Source organism: Fusarium pseudograminearum, chromosome 1 (assembly GCF_000303195.2).
Source record: "Fusarium pseudograminearum CS3096 chromosome 1, whole genome shotgun sequence".
Lineage (NCBI taxonomy): Eukaryota > Fungi > Ascomycota > Sordariomycetes > Hypocreales > Nectriaceae > Fusarium > Fusarium pseudograminearum.
In genome coordinates this window covers 5,198,110-5,216,811 of record NC_031951.1, presented here as the reverse complement: position 1 = coordinate 5,216,811, position 18,702 = coordinate 5,198,110, and the positions used below count along the sequence as shown (strand labels likewise).

Here is an 18,702-nt window from a genome sequence, read left to right as displayed (position 1 = left end):
TCTGCCTTCAAAAGCCTTGACCAGTTCAATCCAACCACAACACCTTCAGCTCCTTCAGATATCCCATTCGGGCTTTCCGGAATTCTTCTGTCTCGTCTTCAAGGTCAAAGATAGTATCATTTTCTTGGGCCAAGACTAGTCGGAGCTTCAAATTCAACTTAGGCCGAAGTGCTGTCAAAGCCACTTTCCATTCCTCCAACTGATCTCGAAGTGCTTCGCGAACGGCACCCAACGAGCAAGCGACTCTGGGTAAACGGTTCAAATGGAAGAGGTGCAGCTGGAGAGTAAGTGTTGTCGTGGGACTAAACAACCTGGCATTCATGCTTTTGGCAAACTTGAGCAGTGATAAAGGGCTCTCGAAGATGAATATGACCCATTGCACAGCATGGTCTGCGTCAGGTGTAGAGTTTCGATGGGCATCTCTGGTTACAAAGTAATCCTTCTTGGCTTCCGCGATGGGTATGCGCCCGTTGTCTGGAGCACGTACGTAGATGCAGCTACCCTGGGAAAAAACGTGTTTGGTCCTCAAATCATGATCAGGCCAGTCGATGAGCTTGGTGAGGAAAAAGTTCTTGACGTGTGTCATCTGCTTACGAATCTCCGGACTTGGTTGTACGTCGCGAGCTTCCACCTCCTCGTTCAAACTCTCCCACATCTCGTGCACAACCTTTGTTGGCGTGGCCATCTTTTGAGGATTCTGATAAGAGACTTTGGATATAGAATGGGCTTGTTGAAACGTGATGTGAATGCTGTGATGATGAATGATGGGAGATGGATGATAGAGGATGGAAGATGGAAGATGGGAGTTGGACAATGGAAGATGAACGATGGGAAAGCCAAGTCCTGACCTACTTCTTAAGTAGTACCAAGGTAGGCAGGTAGATTGGTAGGTAGCTGCCTCTTTATTCGATATCATCATACCTGCATTGAACCTACCTGCCCTGGAGACCACTTAGGAAGGGTAGTGATATCAGAGATGACACGGGTAGGTCTGGTTAGGTATGTTTGTTGCCATGGCGGAAAGCTTAGAGGTTAAATATTCTCTCTGTATGGTCAACTTCCTCTTGTATATAAAATAAGCTTATGAATGGTGGACTGTTCAGAGTGATAAAGCGGACAGATCTCATTCTTTCTTGCTTGTTGTTGGTGGTGCTTTCAGCCGAAGGAATAAGAGACTTTCTTCTATTCATACTATCATGAACTTATTTACAGTTCCAATAGTGTACAAATCCGTACTGCCCAAGCGACAAATTATCTGATATCTGTCTTCCACTGTACAAGGAATACAAACCTTAGTACCGATACCCACTGCCATCTGCGTGGGACATGTTTCTGAAAATGGTCTCTAATACTGGAACAAAATAATATGCACTCATTGCCAAAGTCAAATGGTGACAGGATTATGCAATCGCTTACTCGCAGGTCTTGGAGGTACCAACCTTGGATCGTCGGCCAAAACAAAATGCAAAAAGGTCGTAAATGGTGTAGAAAGCATAGAGAGCCATGCTCATAGTTCCAAAAATGAAGAAAGGTACGAGAGTGTAGGTTGCAAGATCTATAAACCCGTCAGTGTCATTTCTCAGGCAGGAAGGCGTGTCACTTACAAACAAAACCACCAGAGCGCTTGACGACGTTGAACAACTCGTTGCGCATGATATTCTCAGCGCCCTGGTTCCACTTCCAAGGACCGATGAATCGGAACTTGGTGTTGAAGTTGGATCCCATGGCCCAGGTGTAAAAGACCTTGAAGCCCTTCTTCATCACGGTCAAGGCGCGGGGAGCAGAACCCATGTCGAGGGCAAGCTGGTAAGCATAGCTCTCATGGTCAACAGCTCGCTTGGTGTCCCAAAAGCTGTAGTTGCCGCGGGAGTGAAGCTGATAATCAAGCTCGTAAGGCTCAAGAGCATCAGGGTCACGAGTAGAGGGGACTTCCTTGGGATAGTGGTCCTGGAGTAGACGGTAAACCCACAACTGGGCCTGGAGCTCGGCGAGGGGAGGGATGGCACCTATGCACGTAAGTATATTACATGGCAGTAGTCAAGAAACTTACCAATTGCAGGGCGAACGAATCCAATGTAGCCAATCGTTACATCTCCTTCCTTGTAGATGCCTCGGACATTGGTCTGCGCGACGTTCGGGTACTCCTCATCCAAAAAGGCAAATTCGCGGGTATAACCAGTGGCAAAAATTACAACGTCAGGCTTACGCTGCTCTGTTGGGATGATCGAGTCGCTTGGGAGCGTCTTGCCAAAGTTCATCAAGCCATCGCGGTCGATGTTCTCAGGCCAGCTCACCACGTCAATCTTCTTGCCTTTTGTGTCCTTGATTTCAACATTGATGTAGGCAGATCGAACACGGTTGAACCAGGAAGTGGATCGCTTGCCGACGTTCATGTAAGGGAGAGCCTTGTCGCTCTTGCAAAGAAGAACTATTGATGTGAGCGATTGCATCCGTTCAGTTGAGGAGGGGAAAACTTACTGGAGTCCGCATGTTTTCGTGAAGGGCTCATTTGGCCAACCCACTGGTCGGGACCCTCTTCGGTACCAGAGATGAAGATATGCATGTTTTTGATCCATTTGTCGTAGTAAGTCCAGAGAAGCTGACTGTTCTGAAGCTTGGGGTGGACATAGGCTGTATCGAACAAGCTTGCAACCGAAGTGTCTACTGGCTTGTTTGGGATGGTAGACGTGTCTGATTGACCCCTAACCCGAGGAATGGGGATGATCTATATAGTATTAGTAGGTTTTTCGAGAGGAAGCGATAGAGAACATACCTTGGGTGCACAAAAGAAACCATCGCGGTGACAAAGGGTGACGGTCTTGGCGGCCGAAGTCACAGCAAGGTAGGCAAGGTCCATACCAGTTTCGCCGGCGCCCATGATGTACACATGGGTGTTTTTGCCAAACTGGTCTCGAGTCTTGAGTCGCGACGAGTGAAGGACTGTTTCAACTCGTTCGATGCCCTCGATATAGGGCATGACCGGGTTGACGTTGATGCCTGTGCAGACGGCTACAGCGTCGCACTTCCACTCGAAAGGGCCAGACTCCTGAGTCAAGTTGAGGACATGACCGGTGTTGTGCTTTCCACGGCGGACTTTGGCAACCTTGGTGTTGCACTCGATCATAGACCCAAGGTTAAAGTGCGCAACGTAGTCCTTGAGATACTTGACATAAGCCGCCGGAGTGATGAAATCAGGGGCATCTTTTGGAAGGCGGAAATCAGAAAAGGCAGTCAAATACTTTGACGATACGAGCTGTGAGAGGGTTAGCGACTGCGTGATTATTGTGTTAGGATTAGATCGTACCTCGGCATCTTCGTACACACGATAGGCGAAAGTGCCTCCAACCTGGGCTTCAGATTCGAAGAGGCGGACCTCGATAGGAGGGATGGGGAAATACTCGTGAGCATGAGCTAGGAATCGAAGGGTGGCCAGACCAGCTGGACCGCCGCCGATGATGGCGACTTTCATGATGGATATCCTTGATCGTCGGTAGCAGTGATAGAAGGGATTCCAAGAAGGGTTGATAGGCAGTCAAGAAATATTTGTGATCAAAAGCTGTGTAGGAAGAGCTGAGGATTAAGGATTAAAATAAATAAAAAAGAAGAAATATATCAACCGAGAGCGCGGTTAGCGTGTAAACAAACTGGGCAGATAATCGCAAAAGGTGAATTTCGGAGCTGGCACTGCTTTGGCAGCTGACAGAATAACCAACATGCACTGCTACTCTGACGTTCCATCGCGCTGAAGGATTATAGTAAGCCTCAGCCTTGATATGCACTCCATATTTATTAGGCTGACTTTCTGGTATTTTTAGTACCCAGATAACGAAGAATTACGGTGCATTTTCATTACTCAAAAGTGAGGCTATCGTCAATCACCGGAACAGTGTCAACTTATGTAGTCCAATGTAACTTGACGCAGTTCCTACACTAATTTTATCACATATATATACTTATATGAATTAGGAAGAACAATTGATTATATTTTAAATATGATTTCAAGAGTGAGGTAGGTATTTGGCATGTCTTATCTCTGTGACAGTAAACGGATCTCTCAGGCTCTCTCAAGCACGGTAAAATAATTGCCCACCATCGCTTTTACTATGGCTTGAAACTGGATAATATTCTATTGGCCTAAAAGAACTTTCATATCATAATATGAGTACAATTAATTGTGGTGAGTCTGTTCTACAATTTCCATGCCATGAAATAGCATAAAAGTCAAGACAGAAGATTAGGCTAGAGAAAAAAAATAGCTCAAGAGTGAGCTCAAGATGATATAAAACGACAAATATTCTTTATCTTAGGTAGGCAGTATCACGCTGTCTATAACCCAGGGGCCATAATATACAGGCACAGTGACATATCGAAAGTCTGGATTCTCTCAATTATATGTATTGACCTACCCGATACTTCTTTTGATGTATCAACTAGTCAAGCAGTGCCAGTAATAGCATGCAAATATCTCCCTTTGATCTGTAGCAAGTTTCCAGTTTCTATTCGATACCGTAGTTGGGCTTTCTTTACCAGTAACCGCGTTAGAGATTTGCAACCAGGAGTCTTTTCGAGGGAAGAATTGGAAAAACCCAAGTAGAATCGCAAAACCTGTTGAATCGCAATCATGGCAAACACATGGAGCAAGAACTCTAACCAACCAAAGCTTGTTGCGTCTCGTAGTTAACTCAACGGCCTCATCAATCACTCGTTGGTTCGTCAGACGGGGGAATCAACTTAGTTACCCACAACCAGTAATTCTAACAAGTCCTTCAATACAACTGCTAGTTGCGGTAGATTGAACAAAGTTCATCTAACAGTTCGTTTGTCATCCTTGTCTTGGAACTCAATACCATCACGGTTAAGGTGAGCATGGCCAACATCAGCCACGCAGCGCTGAGTAAGGGTTTGGTTATTCATCTGCAGAACTTCTCTTCCATTGTATAGAACCTCTGATGCTTGCTCTGTTTCGGCATCGAGATCATGCCAAGTTTCTCGAACTGGCTGGAACCATTTGCCTGGTGGAACATGTTCTTCCTGCACAATAATCGATTGATTCGTCCTGCAACTGCTCCCTGCGGTGGCTTTCTCCATTTCGGTCCTATATTGTTGTGCTCGTCATGGCCTCCCAACATCTCACTTGCAGGTCTGGCTTGCTTGAGTGGTTTCTCAACCAGATGAGATTCAGAAATGGGCCTAGCATGAAGGGTTTGCCAAAGATCGATGTGTGGATCGCGCATGTGGTGAAGCATATCGACATCTTCTGGTAGTGAAGGGTGTTAATTCGTATTCATTATCCTCTACCCAATGATGCCCGCTACTGTACAGTTGCACCCTTCTCTCTCCTGTTCTGATACAGCAAGGCTGTCCCTATATCGTGTCAACCTTCAGTCTTCTAAAGTGCTTCCTTCCGCTTTGCAACATCATTGGTGTCGCGATGGGAAGATGTTACAGTCATTGAGTTAACGTATAGAGTTCATGTTGCAACGATATCTCAACGTCATATGCGTGTGTGCCTCACTCCGGCGTTACTTTGACCCATTAGACATTTGTGTCGGTGAATGCCGTTGGAACTCAATTGGTTAGAATTCGTTATTATTCTTCAAACTCGTCTCCGTAGACATGATCGCGATGTTTAGTCTGTCAAAAATACCCATAAAATTCACTCCGCATTGCCGCCTCAGGAATCAAGGCTGGCCAAAGGGAAGGTGCATCATCCGATGCTGCCCGCCTCAAACCTCGACCGATATCGTTGGAATTCTAGTGGTCCATCTTCTGCAATCAAAGAGAACCTCCTACATCCATTCAAAATAGAGGCTTGAACCGGACCGAAGACGCCATGCGACGATGCGAGCTTCATCGCGAGCCAGAGATTTCTTCTCGTTGAACAGCTCGCAGTCGCCCCAACAATCTTTCCCCCGCATTTGCTACCAAAGGTCCAGTACCTCAACTTGATGGAGCTCACTTACGCCGCTTACCGTTTGACCTTAATTTAGATAAGTTCTCAAAGGCGTTGACTGGTTCTTTTGAGAAAGCTTGTGAGAGCTTCCAAAGTCTATGTCCTTGCCTGGTACGATGGCCTCAGTCACGTCTTCACCATGGACACGAAGTCTCCCGAACGTCTTCCAAGGCTCCTTTGGCAGCGGAGAACTCTCGGCCTGTTTACTTCTATGATGAAGGAACTTGAGGAGTGCAGCAAGTCACATACGGGCATGTCTGCATGCCATTGGCTTTGCCATAGCCTTTTACATCATTCTCGTCCTGCAAGGCTCTTGCGTGCTGATCATGTGATATCTCATCAAGGCTGTTCTTTCGTTGAAGTTGCTGCTCTTTGCCCACAACGTACTCAGATCCGAGCATCGTCGATGTCATGACAGCCTCAATTTCCCCTCTCTTCGTAAAACATGGCTTGTTATCCACCGAACCTCGAAACTTTGAACGACAGCCACGGACATCTCTTGAGCTCCGACCCCCTCCCAACATGTTCGCGGGGTGATCTGGTCAGGGTTCATCTCAGGAACTAGAGATACAAAAGGCCTGGATGTTCTCGAAGAATATCTCATCCCAAACCGATCAAGTTCGCATCTCATTCGTTACCTCTCTAATCTGCTCTCTACCAGACAGCAGAGATGAGAACGTCCCTCTTTTATGCCCTTAACGGCGCTCTTGGGGCAGTAGCCCACGAGTCGCTTGCCTACTTCAAGATCGACTCCGGAAAGGAAGAGCATCGCTCCCTTGACGGTTGTTCCAAGCATGGCAAGCACAAGTGGGTTCCTGACCCTTCCACCTTTGTTTTCCCACAGAACGACTACAAGCCCGGAAACTCCTGGGATCTCTGTGTTGGCTCGGCTCACTGTGCCCCTCACGAGGCTCTGAGCAAGGTCACCTTTGATTTCAAGGACAACGGCATCGTCTTCAACTTCAAGCACATCGAGCACTACAAGTATGAGGATGTTGTTGTCTATGTCGAGCGTGGTAAGCCTCCTACTGAGCACTCCCAGAAGTACAGCAAGGATAGCGACCACTGCAAGATCATTAGCGACTACAAGAAGGCCAAGTGCCACATCCCTTACTTCTCGCTGACTGATGGTGGCTCCTACGACGAACTTTGCCCCATCAAGGACAACGGTGGCTGGAGACTTTACGTCAAGATCAAGGCCAAGATCTCTCACGGTTATAAGAAGTACGGTCTCTTCAGCCGTGCCGGTGATATCCATGAGAAGTACTTCACTCTCAGCTACACCTGTGCTGAGTGCAAGGAGTAAGTCTATCCATTTGAAACCACTTTCTATATCTTGGTGCTGATACTACTTAGATACAAGCACAAGGAAGGTAAGTACGAGGTGATCGAGGAAGTCGAGTACTATCCCGAGGGTGAGAAGAAGTACGACGAGTACAAGCACAAGAAGGAGGAGAAGAAGTACAATGACTATGAGGAGGAAGGAAAGGAGAAGTATGTTTCCGACATAAAGCTTGGTTTCGCAAATGCTAATTCGTATCCCAGGTACAAGCGTGGAGTCGACGAGGAGAAGGAGAAGGAGTACAATGAGAAGGAAAAGGACAAGGAATTCCGCCATGAGCATCATCACAAGCATCACCACCATCATGGCCACCAGCACGATCACAAGCACGGCCACAAGCACGGTCATCTTCATGGTCACCTTCACAAGGAGCATCACTACAATCATCACGATAAGCATCACGGTTACGGCAAAGATCATGAGCACAAGCACTACGGGTACGAGCACCATGATCCCAACTATCTTCACGAACACAAGGATTATAAGCACGGCGATCATGGTCATCACTACGACGAGCACAAGCATTATGACCACTACGGTCACGGCCACCACCACCATGATGACTATAAGCACCACGAGCACTATGATCCCAGCCGCCACCATGATCACGATAGCTTCTTGAACGATTTCTTCAAGAAGTACGGACACTACGATTATCACCACGGAAAGCACCATTACGAGCACCACGATGGATACAACCACCACCATGCTCGTGATTTAGCTGATGATGAGATCAAGAAGAGTGAAAAGGACGAGTACAAGCACAAGCATGGTCACAAGCATGGTCACCACCACAACCACAACCATGACCACCACCACAAGCATCGCCACAGCCATCATGATTACCATCACTACGAGCATTACGATCCTGGCTACCATTATGATCACAAGCACCATGACTACAAGAACTACGATCACAAGGACTACAAGCACTATGATCACAAGCACCACGATTACAAGCATGGCCACCACAACTACGATCATAATGATTACAACAAGGACTACGATCACAAGCACCATGACAACAAGCATTACGATCATCACAATGGCGACAAGCACTACGGTCATCATCATGAGCATCACAAGCACTACGAGCATCATGACCCCAGCTACCACTACGAACACCACAAGCACTACGAGCATCATGATCCTGGTTACCACCATGAGCACCACAAGCACTACGATCATCACCATGGCGACAAGTACAAGCACCACCCCAAGCGATCCGACGAGTACCATGACAAGCACCACGACAAGCACCACGGAAAGCACTACGAAGAGCCTGTCACCGTCTACTATAAGGAGAAGGCTGAAGACGTCAATGCCAAGGCGAACCATGTGATTTACGAGAAGGTCCAAAAGCACGAGATCCCTGCCCACATCTACAAGAAGCTTGCGGAAGCCAAGAAGCACCAATACGATCATGAGCATGAGAAGAAGCATGGTCACGAGCACAAGTATGGTCATGAGCACAAGCATGGTCATGAGCACAAGCACGCCGAGGAACAGTACCACCAGAAGAAGCTCGCCGAAGCCAAGCTCTCCAAGGCCATCGAGGAGTACTACGCCCTTCACTATGGAAAGCAGCACAACGAGCACAAGAAGCACGGTCACTACGAGCATCATCACAAGGAGCCCGAGTACAAGCATGAGCACTACAAGAACAAGTTTTACGAGCCCAAGGAACACCATGGTCACCACGAACACAAGGAGCATAAGCCCGAGGTGAAGCACCATTTCAACCACTACTTCCAGAAGCTTGAGCCCAAGGAGAAGCACCACTATGGCCACCATGAACACAAGGACGAGTACAAGCCCGAGAAGTATCACCACGATCACTACGAGCACAAGTCGCACGAGCCTGAGAAGAAGTACTACGAGCAGAAGGAGTTTGAGCACAAGAAGGAGCATGAGTACAAGAAGTATAACCATGTCGTCTCCGAGCACAAGAAGCATGATCCCAAGGCGTACTACGAGCACAACAAGTATGGGCACCACGACGAGCACAAGCACCACGACGAGCACAAGGAGTACGAGCCCGAGAGGTACAACCACGGTCATTACAAGCACAAGGAGCAGAAGCCTAAGTACGATTCAGATCCCTACCACGACAAGAAAGAGTTCCTGAAGGATTACAAGTACGACGGAGTGAACATTCATTCCGCTTGGGAGAAGCTCTACAAGGCCAAGATTGAGCATGAGCACAGGCAAAAGCAAAAGGCTTACGCGGTTCATTTTGACAAGCACCCTCCTTTCTACAAGTATTCCAACTTCAAGCGCTCGGCTCTGCCCAAGTACTATCATGGAGACGAGGCAGTAGAGATCGACACTGCCAAGGTCGAGAAGTACATTGAGAAGGCCGAGTACAGAATCAACGAGGGTATCAGCAAGGCCATCTACAAGGCCATCAACTCTGCTGGTGATGATCCTTCTACTGGCACCATCATCAAGTTTGTCAACAAGGTTGAGACTGCTATCAAGTACATCGTCGCCAAGAACCTCAAGAAGGCTGTCGCCCACATCGCCGAGATCCACGGTATCGAGGAGCCTTCTGCTGATGAGGTTGAGAAGTACATCCACAAGGCTGTCAAGCATATCCTCAAGGCTGCTGACAAGATCTTCACCAAGACCATTGATGCTCTTGGTAAGGACCCTACTGAGAAGGAGGTTGAGTACGCTGTCGCCAAGGTTGAGAAGCTTCTCGCCAGGGTTGTTGACAAGTACGTCCGAGAGGCTATCGTTGGAATCTTTGATCTGGAATATGTGACTGAGAATTCCTATGGCGAGTATGAGAAGTACGACAAGCGCCAGGTGGCCGACGCTCAGAATGTTACGGCATCCGCCAACAACACTACTGCTGCCAATGTCACTGCCCAGGCTACTAATGCTACCTCGACAAAGGCTGTCAACCGACTCATGAGACTGTTTATGCGCCAGGATTCCCAGAAAGCCACTCAGGCTGCCAACGCCACTGCCCAGGCTGCTAATGCCACCGAGACCCAGACTCTGATGAGGTTCATGAGACGTCAGGCGTCCAAGGCCGCCAATGCTACCGAGGCTGCTATCAATGCCACTTCTCAAGCCGCCAATGTCACTGCCGAAGCCGCCAACGCTACCGAGACTCAGACTCTGATGAGGTTCATGAGACGCCAAGAGTCCAAGGCTGAGAACGCCACTGCTGCTGCCGTCAATGCCACCGCCCAAGCCGTCGCCGATGTTGATCAGGCTCTCAACACCACCGCTCAAGCTCTCAACATCACTCAGGCTCAGAACAGCAGGCGTACTGAGGTCTACAGCGATTCCAAGATCGAGAAGGTTGTGGAAAAGGCTGCTGAGAAGGCTGCCGACAAGCTCATCAACAAGCTCGACAAGGAGGAGAGCAAGAGCCAATCGAAGCGAGATGCCAAGTTCTACAACGGATACCTTCCCAAGTGCAAGGGCAAGATCGTCAAGGCTTACGGCATCGATGGTCTGCACTCTGGTCCCCTGAAGGACTTCAGCGTCAAATCGCACCCCAACACATGTCGCGACCACCAGGGCGACTATGTTGTCTACAGTCATGATGAGCTCAAGAAGACTGTCTACGGCAAGCTCTACGAGTCTCATGGAGGCGACAACAAGTTTGGCAACTATTTCATCGAGTTGGTCAAGGGCCACGACAGCTACAGCAAGGATATTGTCGTCTCGATCGACATCTCGGACAAGTACCAGTACGAGGCTACTGAGGCCAAGGTCTTTATCGGCTGCGACCCAGGTATCGACCACCACTCCAGCGACAACATCTGCTCCGAAAAGACATACCCTTACCTGGCTGTTGCTGAGAAGGGACTCAACGAGTTTGTCTTTGCTATCCCCGACAAGTACATGTGCCACGAGTACTACATTGCCATCGTCGTTGATTTCTGCGACACCAAGTACTCCTCATAGGTCCGGGGGTATCCGACCTGACAGAGCATTGTGGGAAGTAGATAGTTGTTTAACCCGGGGTTGATCCAGGCGCAGTACTTGTACAGTGTCCCAGCGGGTTGAGAAGGGACCAGGTACAATGTTTTAATCTGTTGAAAAGTGTTTTTCAGATAGTCATTCGTTAATAAAGTAACCTGTCTCTTGCATTTGAGTCCTTGCCATTGCGTTTAGTGAATGTCGCGAGGAGGTGTCGACTTTCAGTGGTTGTGACTGCTCCTCTTCATTTGTCTGGCAAACTCTGAGTCTGAGAGACCAAGACTTTTTTCAGTGAGACTTGTCAAGTTTGTGGCCATGAATTAAAAGCAGTGCGTGCAAGTTACCGTTCCTAATCCAGACTCTATCAACACTGACCTTCCGTGACAAGTACTGACGCTCGGCAAGGCCACATCGAGCAAAACCAATCCAACCCTCAGTGCATTAGATGCATCGGCTGTTGGAATCATAAGAGACGAGACTAGAAGCTCAGCTTAGATTACTTCTTAGACTACTTATCTATATACTCTAAGATTTAGGAGGCCACCATTCTGCTACCGAGTCGCCAACCAGCCCCATCAGCAGCATCGATATCACCAAAACAAAAAGACAGCATCGGCAAAATGATGCCGACGCCGCGAGACGTTGAATTTGCGTAATCTGGGAATCGAACCCAGGGCTCCCCGATGTTACACGAATGGCAACGGAGAATTTTACCACTAAACCAATTACGCTGGTGAAGAGAGAGAAGAGGTTATCACTCGACCGAGATCGAAGTGAATGCGTAATCTGGGAATCGAACCCAGGGCTCCCCGATACTTGCTTGGCAACGGAGAATTTTACCACTAAACCAATTACGCTTGCTCTTTGTTGAAATGAGGCCGAGACAGCAGCGTATATGGAGCTCACGATGATGGGTTTTGGTGGAGTGAATAATTACGGGGTGGGGCGGGTAAAGAGGATGGGGCCGTTAGCCGAGCCAATTATGTGCGGTGAAGACCAACGGTGCAGAAAGCTAGTCCAGATACGACAGAGGGTCACGTGCACAATTCGAGTAACAAGTAAATATGTATCACTGATAATACTTGAGCTTCATTACTGTAATTGTGAAGTATCTTGGCTACTCTAATTAAACTCTATCGATCTCGAACTGTTAATAAGCTTGTTACTCACCGGGGGTTCATTGCCTCAACATGAATATACCAGTAAGATCTTGAGTTGTTCTTCTCAATTTGCTCAAAGAATAAAAGTACAGTATCGAATCTAAGTCTATATTGTCAAGGAAAGGTTTGTCTTATGTCGCGAGACCAGAAAGGTTGCTAGATAGGGCCAAAAAAAAATACTAATCTAAATATCTAGTCTACCCCGATAAAAAGAAAGAAAAAAGGGAAAAGAGAAGAAAAACATCTAAATACCACGCTTGGGGTCAATGATAGCTGTGATACAGTTATTCTTGACCCATCCACCTACTTTCTCCCCCTTATTATTACGGTTGCAAGAATCGATGGGAACCTGGAAATAACGCATACACTCGTTGTAATCCGCCTTCCACAGACAGCCCTTCGCAACAGAGAACTCAACCTTGAAGTGATATCCAGTTGAAGGCAGCTTCTTTCCCTCCAGCTTATCATTGGACCAATAATAACCATTATTCTTGTTCTTAACAACCACGTCCCGGCAGAAGGACTGAGCAGCATTCGTGATAGCGTTAGGGCTTGAAACCTGGCCGTCACGACCGTTACAGCGGGTGTAGTTGTCGGAGAACTTTGGACTGTTCGCGGTAGGACTGGGGCTCGGCTTGCTGGTGGTCTTGGTGTTCACCCATGCCTCGCACCTTGAGTGAGTCACACAAGCCTGTCCGTGGCCAACACCAACCCCCTGATTGCACATGCTCTCAGTTACTGTCTTGGTACAAGAGCTACCATCAGGGGTTGAGATAGTAAGAGGGATACGGTCAGATAGAGTGGGAGCATCCGTCCACCAACCGGGCCGTTGACCAATCGTGGGACCAGACTTTGTCGTAGTGGTTGCCATCTCAGTTGAAGACGGCATCTCTTCTGAAGACGACTTCTCGGTGTTTGAATCATCCGAAGATGTCCTGACAGAAGTGAAAAAGGTCGTAGGCTCCTCGGAGGAAGTTTCGCTTGGGACAGGACGTTGACAAGAGAGTCCATCGCCATCACGCTTGGCGACAATGTCCCACTTCCAGTCGGGCACAGGTACTCCCCACTTCTCGTTATCAAGACCAGCCTTGTGGCTCAGTCTGGCCTTCCACGTATCAACCTTGGCGTCCCATTCGTCTTGGTTTGCTGCCGCCACGTTCGGAGCTTCATTCAAGTCGGATGTCACTTTCTCGATAATCTTTGTCTTTGCATACTTCACTGCAGCGTTGATGGACCAAGCTTCTGTGCCATCGAATCTGCTGGCCATGAAGTTCTTATACGCATCCGCGAATGACCAGATACCGTTCTTTACCGCATCGTTGTTCATGCAGCCTTTGGCGTTGTTATCCATATCCACACTATGCCAGTGTTAGTGAAAAACGTAAGAGGGTTGGGAAAGGTGAGTGTATACTTACAATCTTGAGTAGAGCCGTTGATTTTGTCTCACCATAGCCTCCAGTGCCTCAGGAACACTAAACATCTCGATACCGATAGCCAGTTTCTCGAGTTCGTTAATCTTATTCTCAATCCGAGTGTTGGCGTCACCCTCGGACGTGGTAGCGGTGACATCATTTGCGGCCGAAACCAAGCTGTCAGCCTGCTTTCGTACAACGTCGAAATTGCATGTATGTCCCTGAATTAAAATGTCAGCATAATCAAGTTGCGAGATCAGATGCAGCCCCTAGGAAATAGGGGATATGCTCTGAGTCTTACCTTTGCAACACCATTAGTCCATTGGTCCATCGCAATCATGTCATCGAGGTATTTTGCCGCTCTAACAGCAGTAGGGTTATTCTGCTTGTTGTTGCTGTCCTTGGATTGGGGATAAGCATTAAACACCTTCTGGAGAAGGTTATTGTTGCTGTCCACGCCACCGTAAGCTTTCATGTCCTCGCAATTGATCTTCTTTTGAGCAGTACCATCGCTCAGTCCCCTAATGTCGGGCCCGTTCTTATCGATGATCTCTCGGAAGAAATCAAGGAGCATACTCTTCTCGTAAACGTGGTCTATAGAAACTCCATTTTTACTGGCTACACGCGATTTGGCCTCGGCTGCCGTAAGATGGCCCTTCAATTCAGGGACGCAGTTTTTGCCCGGAGTGGTGAACCACCATCTCTTGATGTCTTTCAAGGGAGAGTTCTTGGGAATGATATCGGCGTCATTGTCCAACACGAGGTTTCCTCCAGGATAGTCGGGAAACGAGGGCATGGTGAATCCATTGCAACCTCCAATCTCCTTGAGCTTTTGAACAGCTCTTCGCTCAAGGCCGCCTTCTTCCGACTCTTCAGTTTCTGCCTCGGCCACTAGTTCCAGCTGACAAGACTTGCATGAATTGCTTCCTGAAGGGCCGCATGCTGCAGCAGATGATGTAGTGGTTGTTCCTACCACATCACATCCAGTGTGTGTCTTGGTGCATGTTGTTTGACATTCCGGCGTGATGGTGCTGCCAGCTGGGCCTGTATATGTTGTACAAGCAACAAAACAATCGGTAACAGTAGCCATTTCAGTACACGTAGCAGAGGAAGACTTCTTTTCATCGTCGTCGTCGTTATCGTTGTCGGATGTATCAGGAGCACTCGTGCAAACAGGAGGTATGCAAGGAAACTTGAACTTAGGAAGGCCAGGGAGCTTGAACCAACTACCAGCTACCTTGGGAAACCCAAACAACACAATGTCTGAGCCCTTTCCGCCGCAGATAGGGCACCCAACAAGGACTGGAACAACAGTCGGACCAGAATCATCCGATGTTGTGATCCAAGTGTTGGATACCCAATCAGGGTGGCCGGTGACAGTTGAGGGAGCAAGTCCCTCGGGAAAATCTGTAATGGTTGGAGCAGGCAAAGCATTATTGGCACTTGTGGTCTCCGGTTTGGGGGTAACTGGCGGGATATCGTCACTCTGTGTTTTGGTGACAGGATCATGATCACCTCCATCACTTGCAGTAGTACCACTGGCTGTAGTGGCTGTGTCGTGGTTGGAGGTTTGGTCATTAACCTGGGAAGATCCGGTATTTTCAACAGGCTTGGAAGTGGCATCGTCTCCGTGGGTAGTTGATTGAGCCTCACCGTCTGACTTTGTTTCTTCGGGTTGAGTATCCTCAGACGCAGTGCCAGTGGGCTAACCGTTAGAGTCACCCGGGACAGGCATTGTCACTGACTGGTTTTTGTCGAAACTTCCTGAGCTAGTCGCCACAGGTACGTCTCCATTGTTGTTTGACTGACCATCAGTGGGTTGATCTTGCACGTCGGTATTGCCAGCGTCGACTAGAGAAGTCTTAGGAGAAGGAAGTCCAGAGTCTTCTGCTCCGTTGAAAGCCTGGCTAGTCTCGGTGGCAGGAATAGACACTGATACTTCACCGTTTCCATCATCATGGGAGTCTGATGGGATTGAAGTCTCAACCGCAACATCCTCGTTTGACAAGCTCACAGCGACTGGAGCAGATGAAGTTTCGGCAACCTCAGCATGGCATTCATCAGGTACTCCTCCAGAAGTGAGGGCAGATCCTGATGCTTCGGCTGGATTGCAGGGGCCACCAAGAGCCCCCACAGTCCAAAGGGCCAAGATTAGAGAGTATCTCATGGCTATTGGGACAAGATTGAAATAACGAATGAATCAATTTGTTTGATCACAATGATAAAAGAAAAAGGAAACAAGAAATTGGTAGTTGTTCTAAGGAATCGAGTTTGTAGTTGTGTTTTCAAAATTCAAGTCTGAGGACACTCTTGATATATATATATACACAAATACAACAGCTTGTGAGAGACTATCTCCAGTATCCAAGAGATAGAGTACTCAGCCTTGCTACCAGCTACAATGTCTGGGTTTCGAATCCCATGTTGTATGAGCAGTACCTTTGACAAGACTCTGATTGGACGTTACCCAGAACCATCTCGGGACTATTTCTCAATTGCGGTCTAGTTAGTAGCAGATGAGGTTGACTGTCATGCCACAAGCTTCCGTGGAAGTAGATCCGTATTGACATTGCCTCAAAAGAGAGGCTATCAAGAGAATACAGTAAGAAAGGGTATGCTAAGCAGTCTCCGTACTTACCTGAATAGTGAGTATCAGATACTAAGCAAGAAGCTTCGCTCAGGCAAGATAGGAAGGAGTCTCGTAGAAACTAAGCACTAAGATACTATCACTAAACTTGTATTCTTTCCCCTTGCCATTTCAGTCAGACACAAAGTCTAGACAATATATCTGCTCAGCCCATTAAATCAAATCAAATCAAATCCTGGTGTCTATAGTTTTCTCAAGGCCCAATAGGACAGGAGATTCACACTTCAAAGCCTACTTCACAGTCAGACCAAGGCTGACGAGATACACAATAACCTTGCAGCCAGTCAGATCACGGTTCCTTATAAAGTGCTTTGGGGTTTGCTGCTTATGTAGGAGTACAGGGGCGTGTACCTCGAATAGGTAAAGTGCTTAGCGCTTTCGTATCAGACCAAGGGAAACACGAGATGTCTTGAGTTTGCTGGTACTGCCACTGGAAATTGTTGGTGGTGATATCATATCCAAAGTCAATGTTGGAAACGCCTGCTCGTTGGAAGGCTGTGCCAATCATAGGAATATGGTCGAGACCTTATTTGCATAGTATGAGCTTATTAAAGAGTGGGCTATGCGCCACTAACTAGCCTCGAGAATCCTCTGCTGATGGGAGAACCACTAACGTTGACATTCTTTACTTTAAAAAGTTCCCCTTACATACAAGCTTTTGATTACGAACCTCTTTAACTCTGCGACCTATTCTTTCCTCGCAAACAGTCATGTCCCCCAACCCTGATTATGTCTACTGCACCATTTGCGGCATGGCCCTTGACGATGGTACAATTGTCTTAGCTGGTCCTTATTGGCCAACATACGATGCAATACCTCCAGAGACTCAGATATCTGACCTGGGAGTTATTCGCTATGCTGCAGAGGTAGATCATTACCCTGGTAAACTACTCCTGCTCCCTGGCAGAGAAGAGGTGTATCCTCAACACCCGTATCATATTGATTCTCAGTCCGATAAACATTGGGATACCGCCAAAGCAAAAATGTACATGGGGATTCACGCAGCTTGCGACGACCTTGCTCAACGCGCTTTGGAAAGTGTGTCGAATACCAAAATTGGCTCCACCAGCGAACTTTGGTTTACGTTGGAACGTCGTTGTGCTAGCTATCTTGAGCAACGACTTATAGAGCGACCTTCACCAATGGATATGAATTACGTTCCTCCTATTCCAAACAACTCACCTGGCCAGCCACTCTCCCTCGGCTTCGAACGGTATTACGTTCCCGTTTACTGTATGGAACAATGGGGAGACGAGTGGGAAGGATGGGTAAGCTTACTCTCATTTGAAATCTCACATCTGGCCTTATATGCTAACGAACTTGGGATGCAATAGTGGGATGAGGACCCCATACAAGTCACCAACTTGACCTCCAAGCTGCTCTCAAATCTAGAGCGACTGGATGATAGCTCAATCCAGGTCTCGACAGAAGCATCGCCAGAGCAAAGTTCAGGCCATGTCGATAACTTGTTCCGAGATACCCAATTGTTTCTCAAAGGCGACAACAATATCTCTCAGTCCATATGGAAAGAGATATTCCTCCAAATCCCTCTTCTCTGGGATCTTGATGTTGAGGTAGTGAATATCAAGACTGGTTCTGATGTGGGAGATGGCGAGAAGTGGAACTGGGAAAAGCTCACTAGACAGGTTATGAGCTCACCACATCCTCCGCCTCCAGATGCAGCTAGTTATCGTGATGAGGGTGTATGGAGTTACAACGACGTTGGACTGGATGTTCCTGATGGGTTTACCAACCGCCGACGAATTTGGCAGATTTTGGAAGACATGAGCCCCAATGATGTACAGGCTGGAAGACTAGCAGCAGATGCGTGTAATTAGAAGAGCTCAAGAATTCGAGTGAGATACAGTCCAACTTGACAAAACAACAATATCAAAGGAAGTTTTAGCACACAGCTCCTGTGGCTGATCACGTTAGGAAATTAAGAGCATAACTTTGCCATCATGAAGCGGAATGATGTGACAGTCTTCTTTGTTTCTCAACAGGATAACAGGGAAAAAATATATATAACCTATTGCTCTCCCTGGACAGTAGCTATTCTTACGCGTCCCCAGAGTGTCCCAGTCCGACGAAAACGCGAATAGCCAATCATATGAGACAGATAAGAGAGCAAAAAGGCAAAAATATAAAACATACAACAGCGGGGATTCGCTGGTCGTCACCGACCCAACTACTAATCCGCCGGTTAGTGGCTTGACTATGGGAGAGCGGACGGGATCCCGTATTTT

At 47.7% G+C, this 18,702-nt stretch overlaps 5 protein-coding genes across 5 annotated transcripts, besides 7 other annotated features; 2 read left to right on the top strand and 3 right to left on the bottom strand.

Moving 5' to 3' along the window:
- Window positions 1-25: 25 nt before the first annotated feature.
- FPSE_04880 (uncharacterized protein) lies at window positions 26-685 on the bottom strand (the record flags this gene model as incomplete). The annotated part of the gene is made up of 1 exon (XM_009257998.1): window positions 26-685. The coding sequence occupies one exon, from the start codon at window positions 683-685 to the stop codon at window positions 26-28; it is 660 nt and encodes a 219-aa protein (XP_009256273.1).
- A 727-nt stretch (window positions 686-1,412) lies between these two features.
- On the bottom strand, window positions 1,413-3,469 carry FPSE_04879 (uncharacterized protein; the record flags this gene model as incomplete). Its single annotated transcript, XM_009257997.1, has 6 exons — window positions 1,413-1,555; window positions 1,605-2,006; window positions 2,051-2,428; window positions 2,479-2,725; window positions 2,774-3,253; window positions 3,305-3,469. The coding sequence occupies 6 exons, from the start codon at window positions 3,467-3,469 to the stop codon at window positions 1,413-1,415; spliced, it is 1,815 nt and encodes a 604-aa protein (XP_009256272.1).
- A 3,154-nt stretch (window positions 3,470-6,623) lies between these two features.
- On the top strand, window positions 6,624-11,222 carry FPSE_04878 (uncharacterized protein; the record flags this gene model as incomplete). Its single annotated transcript, XM_009257996.1, has 2 exons — window positions 6,624-7,255; window positions 7,310-11,222. 2 exons carry the CDS (start codon window positions 6,624-6,626, stop codon window positions 11,220-11,222), a joined length of 4,545 nt encoding a protein of 1,514 aa, XP_009256271.1.
- Window positions 7,519-7,561: a repeat region.
- Window positions 7,575-7,703: a microsatellite.
- Window positions 7,797-7,904: a microsatellite.
- Window positions 8,082-8,278: a microsatellite.
- Window positions 8,310-8,558: a microsatellite.
- Window positions 11,223-12,641: 1,419 nt separating the features above from the next.
- Window positions 12,642-15,976, bottom strand: FPSE_04877 (uncharacterized protein; the record flags this gene model as incomplete). Its single annotated transcript, XM_009257995.1, has 4 exons — window positions 12,642-13,755; window positions 13,813-14,030; window positions 14,111-15,465; window positions 15,520-15,976. 4 exons carry the CDS (start codon window positions 15,974-15,976, stop codon window positions 12,642-12,644), a joined length of 3,144 nt encoding a protein of 1,047 aa, XP_009256270.1.
- A 632-nt stretch (window positions 15,977-16,608) lies between these two features.
- Window positions 16,609-16,631: a microsatellite.
- Window positions 16,632-17,166: 535 nt separating this feature from the next.
- On the top strand, window positions 17,167-18,294 carry FPSE_04876 (uncharacterized protein; the record flags this gene model as incomplete). The annotated part of the gene is made up of 2 exons (XM_009257994.1): window positions 17,167-17,724; window positions 17,791-18,294. 2 exons carry the CDS (start codon window positions 17,167-17,169, stop codon window positions 18,292-18,294), a joined length of 1,062 nt encoding a protein of 353 aa, XP_009256269.1.
- A 307-nt stretch (window positions 18,295-18,601) lies between these two features.
- Window positions 18,602-18,702: a repeat region.